The sequence below is a fragment of the Arvicola amphibius genome, chromosome 2 (genome assembly GCF_903992535.2).
Source record: "Arvicola amphibius chromosome 2, mArvAmp1.2, whole genome shotgun sequence".
Classification (NCBI taxonomy): domain Eukaryota; kingdom Metazoa; phylum Chordata; class Mammalia; order Rodentia; family Cricetidae; genus Arvicola; species Arvicola amphibius.
Genome location: NC_052048.2, coordinates 64715720 through 64734332, shown reverse-complemented (window position 1 = coordinate 64734332; position 18613 = coordinate 64715720). Strand labels below are relative to the sequence as shown.

The 18613-nt window shown below is 48.6% G+C and overlaps 2 protein-coding genes across 3 annotated transcripts in view; both read left to right on the top strand.

The window, feature by feature from the left end:
* The first annotated feature begins 104 nt into the window (after positions 1–104).
* On the top strand, positions 105–5512 carry C2H2orf81 (chromosome 2 C2orf81 homolog). Its single transcript, XM_038320456.1, has 4 exons — positions 105–205; positions 3516–3737; positions 3827–4048; positions 4166–5512. Exons 1-4 carry the CDS (start codon positions 188–190, stop codon positions 5510–5512), a joined length of 1809 nt encoding a protein of 602 aa, XP_038176384.1. The 5' UTR covers positions 105–187.
* Positions 5513–8177: 2665 nt separating this feature from the next.
* The window catches only part of Dctn1 (dynactin subunit 1), a 33505-nt gene continuing 23069 nt past the window's right edge, over positions 8178–18613 (top strand). For both annotated transcript variants that reach the window (XM_038319078.2, XM_038319079.1), the window contains exon 1: positions 8178–8239. The gene's annotated coding sequence lies outside the window, so the exon portion shown is untranslated. The remainder of the gene's footprint in view (positions 8240–18613) is intronic.

Below are 18613 nucleotides of genomic sequence, written 5' to 3'. Positions count from 1 at the left end.
TCTGGGCGGGGCCTGGGGCTGGAACGGGCGGCGCGTGGCGCAGTTGCCGGGGCAACCGTGGACCGCGCTTGAGACCCTCAGGGCTGCCTGGTTGCCGAGGCGACCGTTGAGCCGCGGCCGCGGAGGCTGAAGCAATGGAGGGTCCTGGAGGCAGCTGAGACACCGCGTTGGAGCGACTGTCGCGACAATGTCACACGAAGGCTCGGTGAGCTTCAGCTCGACTGGGGAGTGCACAAGATCTGGGGTTGGCCGGTGTATGGAGCAGTGGTCTAGCTCTGGGTTCAAGAAAGGCATGAAGTACCTCTGTTCCCGCAGTAAAAGGGTCAATGGCTGGACCAGGCAAAGAGCAAGTGAATTTGGAAACAGCTGACCTGCTAGTGCAAGTAGTAATTCATTTATGCCAAGGAACCTGTTTTGGTGGGTAAAACAGTATCAGGCACTAGGGAGAGGGCTTGATGGGTGAATCTCTATCTTGACAGTTTCAGGATCATGAAATTGATTAAACAATTCAGAGGCTGACCTTAAGAGTTAATTTATTGTGTTACCACTATTATAATTTTTTTTTGTTTTTTTTCGAGACAGGGTTCCCCTGTAGTTTCTAGAGCCTGTCCTGGAACTAGCTCTTGTAGACCAGGCTGGCCTCGAACTCAGAGATCCGCCTGCCTCTGCCTCCGAGTGATGGGATTAAAGGCTATTATAATTTTTTGAGACAGAGTGTGATTATGTAGACTAGGCTGGCCTTCAACTCAGGGATCTGCCTGCTTCTGCCTCCAGAGCGCTGTGATTAAAAACATGTGCTATTATGGCTGGCCTATTATTTTGAGACAAGGTCTCACTGTGTAGCCCTGGGTGGCCTAAACCTCACTGTGTAGATCAGGTTACCCTTGCACTCATAGCCCTCTTCCCATACCAACACCCTCCCATCCCACTGACAAAAGCCAAATTGTTGAAGTTAAGAAAAAAATTATTATCTTATGTTTATGGGTGTTTGGTGTGTGTGTGTGTGTGTGTGTAGTATGTTCTTGCCTGATGCCTGCAGAGACCAGGAAAGGGAACTGGGGCTACCGTTTTGAGCCATCATATGGATGCTAGGAACTAAACCCAGGTTCTCTGGAAGAGCAGCCAGTGCTCTTAAATGCTTAACCATCTCTCCCACTCCCAAAGTCAAGGCATTTAAAAAAATAAAACAGATAGGAAGAACCTTGGGGAAATGAAAGAGTAAAAAAAAAAAAAACACTGTCCTCTTTTGTCAGGTGTACCTCCCGTCTCTGTGAGATGCAAGGCTGGGAGGAGACACCTAAAGAATTGGTTCTTTGTTTGGGTTTAAAGATTTAGGCTGAACACAAGGAAGCCGGGCTTTAACCCCAGCACTAGGCAGATGGTCTCTGGGAATCTAAGGCTAGGGAGTGGGAGAGTAGGGAACAGGAGACTCCAGATTGCCTGGGAGGATGGATTTGGGGAAATGGAAACTATGATGCAGTAGGGTTGGAGGTAGGCAGATGAGGGTTTATATTTGGAGGTGAGTTTTGGAAGGAACCTTCTTCCTTCATTGTCTCCCTGTAGTCCAGCCCAGCCTTGCACACATGGCAGCTGTCCTGCTTCAGGCTCCCGAAGGCTGGGTTTACTGGTATAAGCCACCACAACTGGCTCTAGCCATTTTTACAAATTGTTATCACTCATCTACATCAAATATTATGTCCCTAGTTTACCTTTGGGTTTGCCTTAGTTACCTGTCTATTGCTGTCAAAAAAATACCATGACCAAAGCAATGTATAAAAGAGTTTTATTTGGGACTTAGTTCCAGAGGGTCATCATAGTGGGGAACATGGTAGCAGGCAGACAGACATCGTTCTGGAGGAGCACCGAGAGCTCATATCTTGAGACCACAACTACAAGGCAAATAGAGCTAACTGCAAAGGAAGGGTTTTGCAGCCTCAAAACTGGCCCCTCCTTGTTCACTTCCAACAAGGCCACACCTCCTAATCCTTCCCAAACAGTAACATCAACTAGAGATCAAGCTTATGGGGAATATTCTTATGCAATCCATCACAAGGTTCTTTAATGAGTTTTTAAAATGTTTTTGTTACTTTTATTTGTGTGTGTGAGAGAGGGTGTGTGCCATGGTGCGTGGATGGAGGCTGGGGGACGACTTGTGGAGTTGTTCTCTGTTTGTGGTCCTGAGAACCAAGCTTTGCTCATTACATGTGGCAGCAAGCACCTTTGCCCAGATGAGTCATCTCACCAAGCCTCATTGTCTTTATTTCTCTTTGTTTTCAAAAGTTTTAAAAATATATCTGGGCATGTGTTTCTTTTCTATATATTTGCAAATAATCTTTATTTGGGAAGCAAGAGTCAGGTTTTGAAATTAGACAAATCTGTATATGAATTCTAACTACACTATTTCCCAGGTGTGATCTTAGGCAAAATACATAAATGGGAATAAAAATAATGGTTAAAGATGACCTTGTAGTGTAGGCCTGTAATCCTAGCAACTCTATTTGGGAGGCAAAAGGACCACAAGCCAGAGGGGATGGGATAACTTTAAGGAAACAGTGTCTTTCAAGCTCAACAAAACTGATAAACATATAAACTCAAGAAGATTGTGGTAGCATGAACAGGGCCTGCACAAGTGTGAGCCAGATGGGGCCCCAAGCGCCGTGAGGGGAAAATGAACACAGGCTCCCATCCCCATCCAAGAAGCTCTTTACAACTGGAAAACACGTACAAAGCAAAAATCAGTGTTACCCAAAGGAGTCTCACGTCCCATGCCCCAGAAGTAGATAGCCAACAAAAACTATCTCAGTGGTGCTTTTGTAGGTTGTTTCATTTGAACTTTTTTTTTTTTAAATCTTTCTGGTCTTTTGTTTGTATATTACGGGTTGTGATTTTGTGTTTCTATGGTTTTTGTTTTGGTGTGTTTGTGCTTTTTCACTGTTTTATATTAGGTTTGTTTGCCTTTTTAATTTGCCTGTGTTCTAAAGAGAAAAAGAGGAAGAAGGCCTAGAGTTGGTGAGAGTGGCCGTGGGGAGGAACTGGAAGATGGGAGAAGAAAAACTGTGATCAGAATGTATTGTATCAATTTCAATTACAAAAGAAAAGAGGATCACAAATTAATTTCAAGGCCTGCTTGTACTACAGAGTGAGTTCAAGACCTGCCTTGGCGTCTTAGTGAGATCTCAAAATAAAAAGTAAAAAGAGAGCCGGGGGTAGCAGCACAGGTGTTTAATTCCAGCACTGGGAGGCAGAAGCAGGTGGATCTCTGAGTTCGAGGCCAGTCTTTCTCTACAAGGAGAGTTCCAGGACTATATAAAGAGACTGTTTCAAACAAACCAGAGGCAGGAGCATTGCTGCAACTCTGAGGTGTGCATACCTTCAGTTTCCCTCCACCGCCTCGCAGACTCTAGGTGCCTTGTTCTAGTCCCTTTTCTTACCTAGTAAACATCTCAAGAAAGCGTCTTTCTAGCACTTAGTCCCTCAGTTCCATCCCCTCGGTTTCCTGTTCCGTTTCCCCACAGAGGCAGGCGAGAGACCGTGGGGTGACCCGATCCAAGGCTGAAAAAGCCCGGCCGCCCACCCAGCCGGTGCCGCAGGTGGACATCGTGCCCGGGCGGCTCAATGAGGCAGAATGGATTGCGTTTATGTCCCTGGAGGAGGGCGAGGAAGTAGTGGGTGACATCTTGGCCGACCTTCTGACGCGAGTTATGGAGTGTGCCTTCAAAGTCTACCTGACCCAGCAGGTGGGCCTAGATTTGGGTCTTCCAGACCCATTTTTTTTAATCACTCCCGCCCCTTCTGGAGAGGCTGAGACACTCCCTCACTTCCACAGTGTGTCCCATTCACCATTAGTCAGGCCAGAGAAGCCATGCTGCAGATCACTGAGTGGCGCTTCCTGGCCCGGGATGAGGGAGAATCTGCAGTGGCCGAGGACCCCACGTGGGGCGAGGACGAGGAACCCCTGGCATGCATCACGGATGCTTGGGCCCAGGGCTCCGTGCCTGTACTGCACGCACCGGCACCCGTTGGTGTAGAGGAGCACTTCCAAGGCGAAGTAAGCCCAAGCCCCCGCCTCCTTCCGACAGAAGCCTCCTCCGGAGCCGCTCAGGACCATGAAGTAAGGTCCTTCCCCACTCTTCCTACATCTCATTACCCTTATGTGTTTCCCCAGGAACCTGGGAACCCGGACCAGTTCCTTTTAGGTTCACCGTGGTTGGACAAAGACTCCCAGGAGCCAACAGCATCTTCAGGGCCTTCTGCCGAGCCAAGACCCACGCCCACCTTGGAGGTGTTTCAGGAAGCTTTGGAAGACCCCAATGACCAGGAGCAGAGCCACATCTTGGCCACGTCTTCAAACACATCTTTACGGCCTAGTCACGTCTTGGCCGTGCCTTCGAAGGACTCGCTGGAAGAGGTGCGAGTCCACAGTCCCCATCCTTCCCTGGATCTGCCCCAAGCAGTCAACCTCCAGGCCTCTGAGAAGGATTCGTCCCTCTGCTCCCACCTGTCCCTCGAAGATCTTTACCGCTGCGTGTCTCAGCCAGACGCGGCAGGGGACCGGCTGAAACCCGAGAGCAAGGGCACGACACGCACCTCCTCGGACGGGTCTATGCCTCTCCTCAGTACGCTCACCCTAGAAAAGCCCTCTGGGTCGCCACAGCCTGAAAGCTTGGATACGCGGCATAGCCGCAAGACGCCCATAGTGCGCCTGGATCCCGCGCGGTTGCCCCGCCACTGGGTGCGCCCTGTGGCCGAGGTCCTGATCCCCGACACCGAAGCTCGCCCTTTGGAAATATATCGCGGGCGCCTGCGGGGTGAAAAGAGCCAAGCTGGGGTCCGAACCTCAGCAAGCGGGTCCCAAGCCCTCTCCTCGCATGCGCACCCCAAACTCCATCTCTCTACCTTAAAGTTCCCTCTCCAGTATTCTGCTCCATTCCGTGCTTTGGGCCTGGATCCCACTTTAAACTTGGCCCAATCCTCACCAACCTTCGGGTCAAAGTTGCCATTCCTCAGCCCCGGGTTCCGGTTCCTCGCCAGAAACTCAAACCCTCCCGAAGTCTCCCGCAGTCCCAGTCCCAAACTATGGCCTCGAGCTAAGTGGCCGAGTGGCTGGGAGCGGGAGGCCGAGCAGCTGGGCGAGCTGTGGGCAGGTCGGACTCGCGTCCCTCCACAGGGCCAGGAACCCGTTGAAGATGACACCTCGGAGGACTCTGGATGGCCCCTAGCGGCGCCCCAGGTCCTCGAGGCCACGTCCCAGGTTCTGTGGAAGCCCATGGTTCTTTCAGAAAACATGAAGCTGGTCCCTGGTGTGAGTATGTGGAACCGGGGCACCCAGGAGCTGCTCAGCCCTGCTGCCATCCAGGAGGAGGTTGAAGGAGGCACCTCCCATGCGACTGAGCAGCAACCCATCCAGACAGGTGTGTCCAAGCCGCAGGTGATTATGACACAGCTAATAAAGAAGGAAACCCCCAAAGCCTGGCTGCTCCCAGCCAAACCTGTACCCCACTCTGGGTCCTGAGCCTCCACATTGGGAATTGAACCTTGCCCAAAATAAACATGCGTTGGCCGCAGGAACTGACCGCCGAGATGGTGCCATTTCTTCCAAGGCTGTGTAGTCTCTTACTGGACTCCAGAGGGCGCAGTTATCATTATTAGCCGGCAGAGGCATGCCTTAAGGATCAGGGCTGTTCCCTAGCGGAATCATTCTAGACACATCCCTGTCTCCTCAAACACACCTTAAAGAAGAAGATGTGAGGACTGTGAGGGTGGGGGTGGAGGGTGGGGTGGGGTGAATCTGGCTCCTAGGGAGAACTTAGTCTTTTCAGTAGGGGAAGACGGGCATAACTAATTATAAACCTAGAGTGATTCCGTACATGAATTCACCCTGCTTTTCTGACTTCTGGAGCTTAGTCAGTTCATCTTGGATTAAAAAATCCATTCTTTTCTATTTGTTTTTGCTCCGGTGCTCTGGGTATTGAACTTAGAACTTTGCATATGCCAGGAAAACATTGTATCATATAGACTTACAGGTAAAGCACTCATACATATCCAATAAACCTTTTTTAAAAAATATTTTATTTATTATGCATACAATATTCTGTGTGTTTGCCTGCAGGCCAGAAGAGGGCACCAGACCTCATTACAGATAGTTGTGGCACCATGTGGTTGCCGGGAATTGAACTCAGGACCTTTGGAGGAGCAGGCAATGCTCTTAACCACTGAGCCATCTCTCCAGCCCCTCCAATAAATCTTAAACAATTACAACATACACATAAATCTGCTCATGTGAAATGTCCTATGTACCCTATGGGTGCACAACATGCAACAGCAGAAGATTAGAAACAGGGCCTGGAAGATGGCTCAGCCAGTAAAACACCTGCTGTGCACAGCAAAGCCAAGCATTGAGGCCCTCAGTACTGGTCCCAGCCTATATTCCCTGCACTGGGGAAGTAGATGGGAGGATCCCTAAGGCTTGCTGGTCAGCCAGTCCAGCCAGAATTGATGAGCTCCGGTTCAGTGAGAGACCTTGTCTCAAAAAAAAAAAAAAAAAAAAAAGATAGTGATTGAGGATGACACCTAGATGATCTCTGACCTCCAAATGCACCTACACACATGCACACACACAAACACACACACAAACATACCCATGGCTAGACACAAAGTAATGAGGAATCCAGTTAGTAACTTATGCATAGGCACAAACAAGGACCTCTCTCTGTTTTTCAAGACAGCGTCTCTTGTAGCCTAGTCCCTCAACTTCTCAAGTGCTGGGATTGCAGACATGGGCTTGTATAACTAGGAAATAGGATTAAAGGGAGGATTCTTGGTGTATACTTTTTGAGGGTTGGTGGGATAGGGTTTCTTTTCTTTCTTTTTTTTTTTTTTTTTGGTTTTTCAAGATAGGATCTCTCTGTGTATCCTTGGCTGTCCTGAAACTCACTCTATAGATCAGACTGCCCCAAATTCAGAGATTCTGTCTCCTGAGGTTTTTGTTTGTTTGTTTGTTTGTTTGTTTTATTTTTGATTGAGATGGGGCCTTACTGTGTAATCCTGGCTGGCCTGGAACTTGCTAAAACAACATACTGGCCTTGAACTCATAGAGAATCACCTGCCCTTGCCTTCAGAGTGCAGGTATTAAAGGTATGTGCCACTGTGCCTGATTCAGTGAATACTTTAAAGTATTAGTTTGATTATTGTATTTTATTTAGCAGTGTGTGGTATGTGTATAATTGTGTGTGTGCACGCGTGTGTGTGTTTGTGGTGTGCCTGTGCTCAATTCTCTCCGTCTACTTTCGTGCGGCTTCCAGGAATCAAACTAACCTTGTCAGGCGCCTGTGGCAAGTTCCTTTATCTGCTGAGCCATTTCACAGGCTCTAGTTTGGTTTTTGAATGGTAGGAATACACTGATGTTCAGAATAATTGGAAACATTGAGGATGAAGTGGGGGTGGAAAGGAATGCTTTCTAGACCCTGCCACTGAGTCTTTCCAAGTAAGAAATGTCAGTGAGAGGTTGAGTAACCAGCCCAGGATTTCATGCAACTAGTGAAAGGAGAATTGGAACCCATCTGTGAAATCCTAGCTCCATCCCCTTCCTAGGACTGGGTTATCGTTAGTTTTAACAAGCCAACTAATACTCAGAAGCTAGCAAAGAGATACCGAGGGAAAAAGAGTCTGAGATTTTGAGACTTCCTACAACACCTTCATTGAAGAGATACCCCTCAGTGCTGCTGACCTCTTGGCACTAGCCAGTTCAACTCTGGGGGGCTGAGGAACAGCTGAAGAGGGACTAGAAAAGGCGTGGACATTTTAGCTTATCTCTCCCTTCCTCAAGTCCATATACTGGCACTTTAAAGAGGCCAAAACAAAAAACTCCCAATGCGTCCCCAGGGTCCTCCGCCAGCAGATGGCGCTCACCCCGCTGCGCCTCTCCACCGTGGTCCTAATCGACTTCCCAGTCGCAGTGCGCGTGCGCTTGTATGCACCCTGCCGCAGGTGTCCAGCTCAGTGCCTTACCGACGTCCTGTCTTCTCTGCCGCTCTCGGCGTGACCTTGTCAGCCAGGGCAGGACTGCCGGGATGAGGAGAATGTACCCAGAACTCTAGAATTTCCTGGGACGAGGGCTCCGGGGATCTCTGCGGGGTCGGGCTGCGCGCGGGGCAGCCCGTGGGGCGGGGCGGGGCGGGGCAGCAAGTCCCGGGCGGCGGGCGGCGGCGGGGCCGAGTTGGGCGCGGAGCCCTGACAGCAGGTACGCGGGTGGCGACCCCACCAACTGTCTGCTGAGCTGCCCCTGAGCTCGCGCGGAGCTGGCAGGGACCCGGGGCTCGGGCCAGGTGGGATCGGAGGGTGGGTAGCATCTCGAAGGCCGGCCGCGGGCCTGGGGCCCCGGTGAGCGCTTCTCCCAGGCTTGCCCACTAGCCTCCAGCTCTGCAAGGGGCCCTTGCTTGCCCTGACCCGTACCGAGCCCAGGTTTCCTATGGACACGTGGTTGGGGATTTGTGTTAAACGAAGACAAAAAACAGTCCTAGAGGGTGTAAACGTGTAGAGGTCTGGAAATGCGTTTGGTGTGTGACTACTCCCTGTCCTGGGGTCCGACTAGGATGGCAAGATGATTCTTGCGAAGTCGTCTTGTTCTTACACCCCTTTTCACCGTGGGCTGGACAACGACTAAAGGACACAGAGGCGAAGCTGCTGTTTTGAAGGAGGCACATCTTTAGAACCGAACCCTCATTTGTAGCAGTGTGGAGAGCCCCAAGCGCCTCTTGGCTGCTTAGTACCTTAGTATACTTAAGGTCCTGAGAGTCTAGAGGTGGCATTCTTAGCCTGCTGTGGTGCGAACGCCTGAACCGCAAAGCATTTAAAGAGATAAGGATAACTTAAAGAAAAAAAAGTAAAGTATATGAGTGTAGGTCCCCACAGAGGCCAGAGATGTCAGACCCCTGCTGCAGGACTTAGGGCTGGTTGTAGATCCTGGTAACTGAACTCAGGTCCTCTGTAAGAGCAGTAGGTGCTCTTAAGTGCTGAGTTATCTCTTCAACCCCCATAATTTTTATTTTGTAAAGGCGTTTTGCAATCATATATTTGAAAGTTTATGGTTCAAGTTTTCTGAACTACAGACTCAGAACTTTTTTTATGCTCGTGGTATTTATCAAGGTTCTCCAACTAGGGTATATATGGAAAATTTCCCCAAATAGACTGGGAAATACTGGTTTGTTTGTTTACTTGCTTGTGTTTGTTTTGTTTTTGATTGTGCCTCTGCTTAACATCTGGTGCAGTTTGGGAAATGAAGTTCCAGCAATAGAAGCCCATCACTGTAGAGGGCAGTGGTGCCAGTGGGTTTTACTTCAATGGGAGTATATACTTAGTTTAATAGAGTCTGGTGAAAACACAAATCTAATCCAGTCTGCGGTTGTAATAGGTTCCCAGGTGATGGTCTAGGACCAGATTCTTAGTAGCAGATCACTGAATTGACCAACACATTTTTGCTGACTGCTATGTAGAACAGTCTGCTGCCAAGGGTCAGTCACTTTGTCCAAACCTTGAATCAGGAGTCAAGACTAGGAGAACTCTTAGCCTCTTCTCGTCTCAATACTGGGGTTCTAACCCAGCTACTTTTGTTGCTGTTGACTTTCATGTATGACACCCTTGTTAGTTTGGCAGATTTTGCAATTTGGTCAGAACATTTCTAACAGTGGGGAAATAACAAGATATAAAGTCTCCCTCTCCCTTTCATCCCCCCCCCCCTTTTGAATATGGTCTTGTGGTACAGGCTGGCCTCAAACTCCCTGTGTAGCCAAGGTTGACCTTGAGCAACTGCTTCAACCTGCACTTCCCAGTTGCTAGGATTCCTGACATAAAACGTTTCATCGTATTCATGGGATAACACACTAAAGATGTTGAGGTTGATGAAGTGAACCCCTCCTACATCCGTGCTTCTTGTCCAAGCTCTCTCTTGGAATGAAAGCAAAGAAAAGCAACTTATTTTTAGAAAGTTGACTCTTACCAGGTGTGGTAGTACTCAACTTTTTTGTTGTTATTATTTTTGTTTTTCGGGACAGGGTTTATCTGTGTAGTTCTGGCTGTCCTGGTGCTCTCTTTGTAAAACTCTGCCTCCCAGATCCTGGGATTAAAGGTGTGTGCCGCCACATTTGTGATGTTTAACTTTAACACTTGGGAGGCAGAAGTAAGAGGATTTTTGTGAGTTGGAGGCCAACCTGGCCTATGTATTGAGTTCCAGGACAGCTGGGGATACATAGAGAGACCCTGTGTCAAAAAAAAGTTAACTTTTGCCAAATGTGGTGGCATATACCTCTAATCCTAACACTGGGGTGGCAGAAGCAGGCAGATTTCTGTGAGTTTGAGGCCAGCTTATTCTACATATTGAGCTCCAGCGTAGCCCCAGGTACTTAAAAATAAAATAGAAAGTTAGCTCTTAAGTCATGCATATGATACATGTTTGCAATTCCAGACCCCGGGAGAACAATACAGGAAGATTGCTTTGAGTCTGGATGGTATGGGCTATATAGTGAGTTCCAAGCCAGCCTCAGCTACAGAGTGAGGCCCTGCCTAAATCCTAGTGGAAAGGGAATCTATTCTTACAGCATCTGATGACAGATATTCCAGCTTTTTTCTTCAAACTGAATTGGTGACTCTTTCACCACATTTAAGAAAACTCGTTCTTAAGTTTGTCTTTGCTTTATAAATAATGGACTTTAGCTGGACTTTGAAGGATGGGTGTGGTGTGCAAGACTGCAGAAAGTTCTGGAAGCAGCTATAGTGGTGCAGAGACGAGACTCTGCACACCAGAGCCAGGATTGTTAGATGACAGCAGGAAGGAGAAGGCAGATGCGTGTAAGCAAAGCAGTGTTTGAGGATGTATTTGTCTCTCTGTGGGGCAGAGTGGTGGGAAGTGGGGGAGGAGAGAGGCAGAGGTTTTGCATAGTAATGACAGTGATGCCTTGCTTTTATGCTTAACTGTAGATTACGGCACTTTATGGGCATGATCTCATTTGATGTAATTTGATGGCAGAGCAGCAGATGAAGCACCAAAAAGGAGAAACGGTTTGCTTTAATCTTCAAAGCTATCAAGTGGCAGAGCAGAGTGCGGACAGTGGTAATGGAGGAGAAAGGGAGGGTGCAGGCACTCAGTTAAGCCTGGCTGGGGATGAGGGCACAGAGACGACAGAAATGGAAGAGTCGAGGCTGGGAGAATCCCATCAACTGCTGTCCCTTTGGGGCAGCTCCGCTGGCGGTAGTGGCTACCAGGAGGTGCAGGCTAGGACTGTAGTTGATGTGACCTGCTTTGGAAGTTAGCTAGTTATGGGGGGACTTCAGACATCTGTTGCATATCAAGGGAGATGGAAACTGGGATCTCAGTGTCCCCTGTCACCCATGGCTACAGTTTGTTCTGGAAGCTGGTGGTCTGACTATCAGTCCTATGATGTTTGCTACTCAGAGTGTATGTCCATGGACCAAGACAAGGTAAGAGACTGCCTGATGCAAATCTGTCTTAGGGGCCTTCCCATTTTGGAAATTCTAGCTTTGGCTTATTGTTTTCTTTCTGACGTTCAGGGGTACTAGTTGAAGTTGGCTGATAGGTCAAGTTCATGTGCTTCCTGATCTTTCCCTGCCCCTTCTTATTTCAGGGGCCTCATGGCAGCAGAGAGTGGGGCTTTGGTGCCCTCAGAGCCTTTCAAACATGCCTTCTCAGAAGGTCTGCATTTTACATACAGCCAGTCTATAGTCTAGTTCCTTTAATTTGAGATTGTGTGCTAGTACCAACTTCCATAGGACCCGGGCTTAGGCTCCTATCTGAAAGAGCTTCATGTATTGCTGTGTGTGTATGTATGAATGAACATGTATATTTCCCCACGGTGGTGGTGGTGGTGGTGGTGGTGGTGGTGGTGGTGGTGTGTGTGTGTGTGTGTGTGGTATGATATATGGGTTAGGGTGTATACCCCTGTGGCATCCTCTAACACTCTAACCTGCTCTTCTGTTTTGCTTGTTTGAGACGGAGTCTCGCTGTGTGGCCTTGGCTAGCCTGAATCTCAATATATAGGCCAGGCTGGCCTCAAACTCATAGGGATATATGCTTTTCTCAGCCTCCAAGTGCTGTGATGTCTTATTCCTTTAGAAGCAGCCAGCAAACCCCAGCAATACTCCTTTCTTCACCTCTCACAGTGCTGGAGCTTGTTGGTGGGTGCTAGCGTCTGAACTTGGCCTTTGTGGTTGCACCGAAAGCCCTCTTAACCACTGAGGTAACTCTCCAGTCCTACTCGTGTGGACTGTAAGGGTGGGCATTCTTCTCTGAAATCCGGCCATGCTCGTATGCCTAGAGCCTGGCTAGGACAGTAACTTTTGAATATTGTGTTTGTCTGGGCAAAGCACTGTGCACAGAGATAATAGGCAATATGTTCAGTAAAGGGTAGTACTATAACAACACTTTGTCCAAGTGTCTGTCTCTATAAGGGCAGAGAGGAAACAGCAGACTGCACAGAGAAAAGTGGAGAATTTCAGAAAAGAGGTGACTGGAGTGCAGACCTGGGATGCTCGCAGATGTGTAGGGCAAGTGGCCAGAATGTGAGAACTTTGGATCAAAGGGGAGGTTATTGCTGTTCACAGCAAAGTTAATAAAAACACTTTGTGCGTGTGCGTGTGTGTGTGTGTGTCCCCGCATGCATATGCACTTGTAGGCATTGGTTCTTTCTATTGTGTGTCCTGGGAATCAAGCTTAGGTCATCAGATTTGGTGGCAGGTTTGCCTGCTGAGCCATCTCACTGGCCCTATGGGAGGTTTTCGACAAGAAGTGGCATGGGTGTATTTTGGGAGGCGGATGATGGAGAGGCTGAAGGAGGAGAACATGGGTTTGGGCTGCTGGGAAACTCTTCAGATGGATGCAAAGGGGAAACCCTTGCGATAACAAATGTTTTATGGCTGAGCTGAAATTAGGCCAAGGAGGATGGAAAGGAGTGGAAGGAACTGAGAAGCTACAGTAGCAGCAGAACTAACCTAACTGACTGATTGCTTCCGAGAAGAGGGGCTGTTGAAGGTGACTCACCTCTCTCACTAGGTAGACTGTGGTGCCAGTAGCAAAGAGGAAAGATGGAAGCGGAGTCTGGGGAAGATGCGGGTTTGTTTGGGGCATGCTGGACTTGAGTGGTCTGTGCTGCCCGGCCCTCAGGTCCAGGTGTGGGCTCTGAGTCTCAGAAGAGCGTGGTTGGTGAAGTGGGGTGGGGATGAGCTCTTCCAGCCACACCTAGAGAAGGGGGCGCTAACAAAGGAAGACAGGGATTGGTGTGTCTATGAGGAAGGAGAACATTTCTAGGGAGGGGGTCCCCATGTTCAGTTGCCTCAGCGTAGACCCAGGGTAAGTTTGACAAGTGCGTCTGGAGGTTGGGGAGTCAAGATGTTCTGGACACCAGGGCTCTTTCATTTGTGACTATGAACAGCTTCAGTGGAGCAGAATGGGGGTGCAGGCCGTGATGGAACTGAGGGATGCAAACAGAAAAAGAACAGATGCGGTGGCAGCCGGCAGAGGACACGGCGAGGTCTAGAAATAGTTTTTCCTAGTATTGAAGAGGCCAGGGCAAGTTTTTGTGATGCTGTCTAAGAACCAGTAGAGGGTGCATCCAAAATGGAAGTCCTCAGGACAGGGGGTGAAAGGGCGGGGAGCAGTGGGAGGGAATCAGTCTGGGGAGAAAGGCAGTGACGGATGCAAAGGGACACTTACCTAATAGGCTCACTTTCCTTCTTGGCAAGGCTGTTTGCTGAGGGCTAGGGTGCTCGGGTGAGCTCCATCAGGAACAGCTGCTTGGACATGGTAAAAGAAGCCAAAGCAGCTGATCAGAGTGGAGAGCAAAGCCCAGGAGTGTGGCCGGGCCACCCAGAGCTGGAGTCCTGTGCTCACAGGCCTCTCCATCTTCATCGCAGTGACAGTGGCTGACACTATTGAGTGCTTTACCCCAGACTCAGTTTTCAGTGCTGTTCAGCAGGGGAGTATGCAGTCCATGCTGTTTGGTTGCCCAATCCCTCCTGTGGTTTTCACAACAGCCCTGTCAGTATATTACTGGTTTACAGAGAGGGGACTTGAGCATGCAGGGCTATTAGGCTTAGTGTTCATGTTTCGTGAGGATCTCTGCAGAAATGGGAGTCCTTCTCCCGAGGCAATAGAGAAGGGAGCGATTTAGTGGGCAGGGAGGTGGGGTCTGTTGCTGCCATAGGGGAATTCTCAAATTCTAGAGAAATTGCCCAGCATCTTGACTAGAAAGACAGGTACCTGATGGCTCCTTGTCCTTGTGAGATCCCAAAGGATGAGACTATCACCTGAAGCAGTGAATAAGAAGAGACCTTGTTCGCATCCTCCAGAAAGCAAGAATGCATTCTGTCAGCCAGTGTTAGGATGCTGTAGACCTATATCTTTATGTTACAGTCTGATTCTTAGCTCACCTTTGAGTTTCCCGGTCAGTGTGATGGGTAGGATCTGCAGCAGGACTGACCCCTGGTGAGTGGAAGAGAATGGTCCATGGGATAGAGGAGAAACAAACTCACCTTTTTTTCTGCAGCCACTGGAGCATCTCTGTGTCCTTCCTTTTGGGGTTGCTATGGATACGCCTTTGCATGGTGGTTTAAGGAGACTGATCTCCATTGTGATCAGGTGATGGCGTGGGGTTTAAGAAAGAAAGGATGGTATGGTCTGCTCAGAGGAGTGGCTGGTGAGCTGCCAGAGCAAGCGAGCGAGAGCGAGCGGGTGAGCGAGCGGCAGAGGCGCAGCCACCTCGGCTCTGCCTTTGTTGGCTGCCTTGGCTTTTGCTGAAGTTGTGGAATGGTGCATCTACCTCAGTAGAGCGCAGTCTCTGTGCTCCCTGCCTGCTGGGTCCTAATGCCTGGATCTCGCTAGTTGATTCAGGGGAAAGAACTAAATGAGACTTGGAAACTAGACAGGCAGGGACTCTTACTGTCAGTGTGAGGTTTGCTACTGTTGAGCATGGGGCCCGAGTGCCTCTGGCACTCCTGCAGAAGTTCCTTTCTCAGGATAAGTAAGGGGTTCTTGGAGGTGGACCTGGAAATCCCTGGGTAGTTGTTGGAGTGAAGGAAGCTTTGAGGGTGGGGTGAGCTCCATTCAAATTGGGAGTAGGATTCAGACATGTCTGGGGATAATTAGCTGGAGCGGTGAAGGAAGTCCATTTAGGATCCACTCCCGTCTCTGTAAGATTGGCAAGGCAGATCTTGGATTCTGTTTTGCGGGATTGGGTTCAGCCTCCAGCATGTTCTCTAGGCAAGCAGACCTTTCCCCTGTTAGACTCTGGGAGATGTGTGTGCAGTCACCTCTTCTTCACTGGTGCTCGGAGAGTTTGACTCTGTTGTCAGACTGCCCACATAGTCAGCCCAGGATCAAAGTTTGGCAGCATGAGACTGAAAGAGAATTAGAGTATTAAGGGATCCTAAGGTATTGGTGTAAAAAAAAAGTGGTAGAAAAGAAGGATCAAAAAAAAAAAAAAAAAGATAAAGAGACTTTCCTCCCTGCTGCCCCATTCCACCCCCCACCCCCGCAGGTCTGCTTGTTTCCTGCTATTTTCTAAAATTCTCCAGGACTTAATTACCATATAGTGAGGACTCTTCCCACTTTCCTAAACATTGTTGAGGAGGAAAATGGATTAGAAATCCGAACACGGTTGCTCTCTACTGAAGGAATGTGAAGAATCCTATGGGGCAGTGTCAGGGACTGAGCGATGCTCTGGAAAGCATGCATCTCTGTAGCTAGGCTTGGTATCAGAGAGTTGGTGTCACTCAGGGACGGAGGAAACACAGTCTTGTTTGACTGATCACAGGGTGTGTGTGTGTGTGTGTAAACCAGAGGCTGACATCAGAATGTATCCCTGATCAGAATGTCCTCCATCTGCCTGTCTCTACCCCAACACTGCGCTTTAGATGCACATGGCCATGCCCAGCTTTTAGCAGGTCCTGGGGATCTGAGCTCAGCTTCTCATGCTTCGTACCAAGCACTTTAACTGCTGAGCCATCTCCCTAGCCCCTCTTTTTGTTTCTGTTGGCAACATCAGAAACTTTGCTTCACAGTATTGGGCATGGACCTGCTGTCACAGGCCAAGCAAGTGATATGGTAAACCTGTGTCTCAGCTATGCTTGAAATATTTTATTTTGGAATAACTAGTACATTTACATAAAGTATAAGGAATAACATTGAAAAACTGGCCTGCTGGCTTAGGTTTGTAATCCTGAGAGATTGAGGCAGGAAGATTATGAACCTGCCTGGGCAATTTTTTGAGATTCTGACTCAAAATGAAAAGTGTGCAGCCTAGAAGATGGTTCTGCTGGTGAAATGCTGTCATGCAGGAGTAGCAACCTGTTTGACCTCTAGTACCCACGTAAAAAAGCCAGACTCACGAGTGTACGTGCACCTATAATTGTAGTAGTGGAATGGGAGAGACAGGAGGATTCCTAGGGCTTGCTCCCTAGTCTGTCTAGCTAGAATCAGCAACCTCCAGTTCAGTGAGAGACCCTGTCTCAAAATTAAGGTTGAAAGTAACTGAGAAAGGAACCTAATACTGACCTCTGGCCTCTGCATTCCTGTAAACATGCACACAAGTAAAGAAGTAAAAAGTTGAAAAGAAAACGGGCTATGTATGTACAGTGCTTGCCTAACACCTGAGAGTGGCGGTTAAGTTTGCAGCAAAACATATGCATACAGACTCATGCAAAAAATAATAGAAATCACACGTGTTCTTCCTTAGTTCATTCCTCGGCCCCGTGTTTAACAACTGTAAAGCTGTGCATGGTGTCCCAGGTTGGACACAGGCATTGTCCCCATGACAGCTGAATGGTTCCGTTGCGGATCCCTCCTGCTGTTTTTTAAGGATTCCTGTCTCTTCCGCTTTCCACTCCTTTAGTTCTTGACTACGGCAAGCACCTGTCTCACAGGTTCACATTGGAGCAGGTGAAGAAACACGTTTTAGTGTGCGCAGTTGAACTGGCCCCAGAAAAGGCCCCGAGAACTGCCCAGTTTCCCTTTCCCAATTCTGCTTTGATTCCCCACTCTTTTTTCTGTTTTTTAAAAAATGCTTTTGTGACTGGGTGGTGATGCACACCTTTAATCCCAGCACTCAGGAAGCAGAGGCAGGCAGATCTGTGAGTTCGAGGCCAGCCTGGTTTACAAAGCAAATTACAGGACAGCCAGGACTGTTACAGAAAGAGTGTCTGCATTTGTATGTTCCAGTGTAGGCATACCCCACAGTGTGCTTGTGGAAGTCGGAGGACAACCTCTGTCACTGATGCTGGCCTTAGACCTTGTATGATTCCTGCCTCCCCAGTCTCCATGGGGTGGAACTACGGACGCATGCTCATGAACCATCTCGCCAACCTAAACCCTCATTCTTATTATTCACACCTCAGGGCTTCCCAGTTAATTTATTCATTTGCTAATTTTAATTTTTGTGTGTTATCTTATAAATGTTTACCATTTATTTGTGTGTGTGTGTGTGTGTGTGTGTGTGTGTGTGTGTAAGTACATGTGTGGGGTGACCTGTGGAGGCCAGACGAGAGAGTCAGATCTGGAACTGGAGTTACAGGTGGTTGTGAGCCTTACGGGGTGGGTGCTGGGAACCAGTTTAGGTCCTCTGTAGTAGCATCAGACACTCTTAGCCACTGAGCCACCTCTCTAGCCCCTCACTTGCCGATTCTTACATTCATTGATCTCTTCATTTATTGCAGCTTTAGAGTCTCTGTTGTGAGCAGGTCACAATGATGAGTGGATGCAGTAACCACAGAGGCACCTGCATCTGAGCACAGTTTGTGTTAGGCATCATAACAGATCCTTTGCTTAAATCGCAACATCTTCAGGGGTTGGAGGTTGATGTTATGAGATCGGCTCTCCTCTGTGTACTCCAAGTGCTAGTATGTCTTGCTTCCCACACCTGTCTTGTTTTCCTTATCCTTTGTAACACCCATAAGGTAAAGAATGCTTTTTTGTGTATGGATTGGGTTACTGTGGCTCAGTCAGCTAACCACCTTGCCCAGAGTCATGCTGGTGAGGTAACGTAGAACAGAGCTGTGTCCTGGGTTGTGTGTGGGGCTCATGCCAGTCTGCTGTCTTCCAGGACTCCCTTGGTACTCATCTGTTCCGTCTGTCTGCCTGTCTCTCGGTTCCTCCTTCTCACCCCATGCTCAGTACTGCAGTGTGCTCTTTGCTGTAATCCTGCCCTTGTAGCTTGCTCATGTGTCCACTCTGTCTGCACGTTTGATCTTCCTCGAGCAGTTTCACTCTGCCTCTCCACAGCTCAGGAGTGAGACGACTTTCCGTTGTCCCTGCCTATCTCCTGCATCTCAGTGTGTTTATTTACTCAGTTAAGTACTTGACTTTCTGCACGGAGGGCAGTTGCATCATAAAAAGACGTTGTGGGCTACCCCGTGGAACTCTTTATAGTTTGACAGAAGAACCCAAGAGGATAATTTTCTTGCTGTCCATTCTGAGTTCATAACTTACAGGGCTTCTGTATAGCCTTAAGCCAAACAAAAAGCCCCACAATTCAAGGCACAGTCATAATTTTTCCCAGTCCATCTTTCTCCTGTCTAATTTTGTGCATTTATTTATTTATTTATTTATTTATTT

Bases quoted from the DNA above. Each gene is read 5' to 3' on its own strand.
- C2H2orf81 (XM_038320456.1), top strand. The intron at 3,738-3,826 runs GTGGGCCTAGAT...TCACTTCCACAG, and splicing joins AAGTCTACCTGACCCAGCAG to TGTGTCCCATTCACCATTAG. The intron at 4,049-4,165 runs GTAAGCCCAAGC...GTGTTTCCCCAG, and splicing joins AGGAGCACTTCCAAGGCGAA to GAACCTGGGAACCCGGACCA.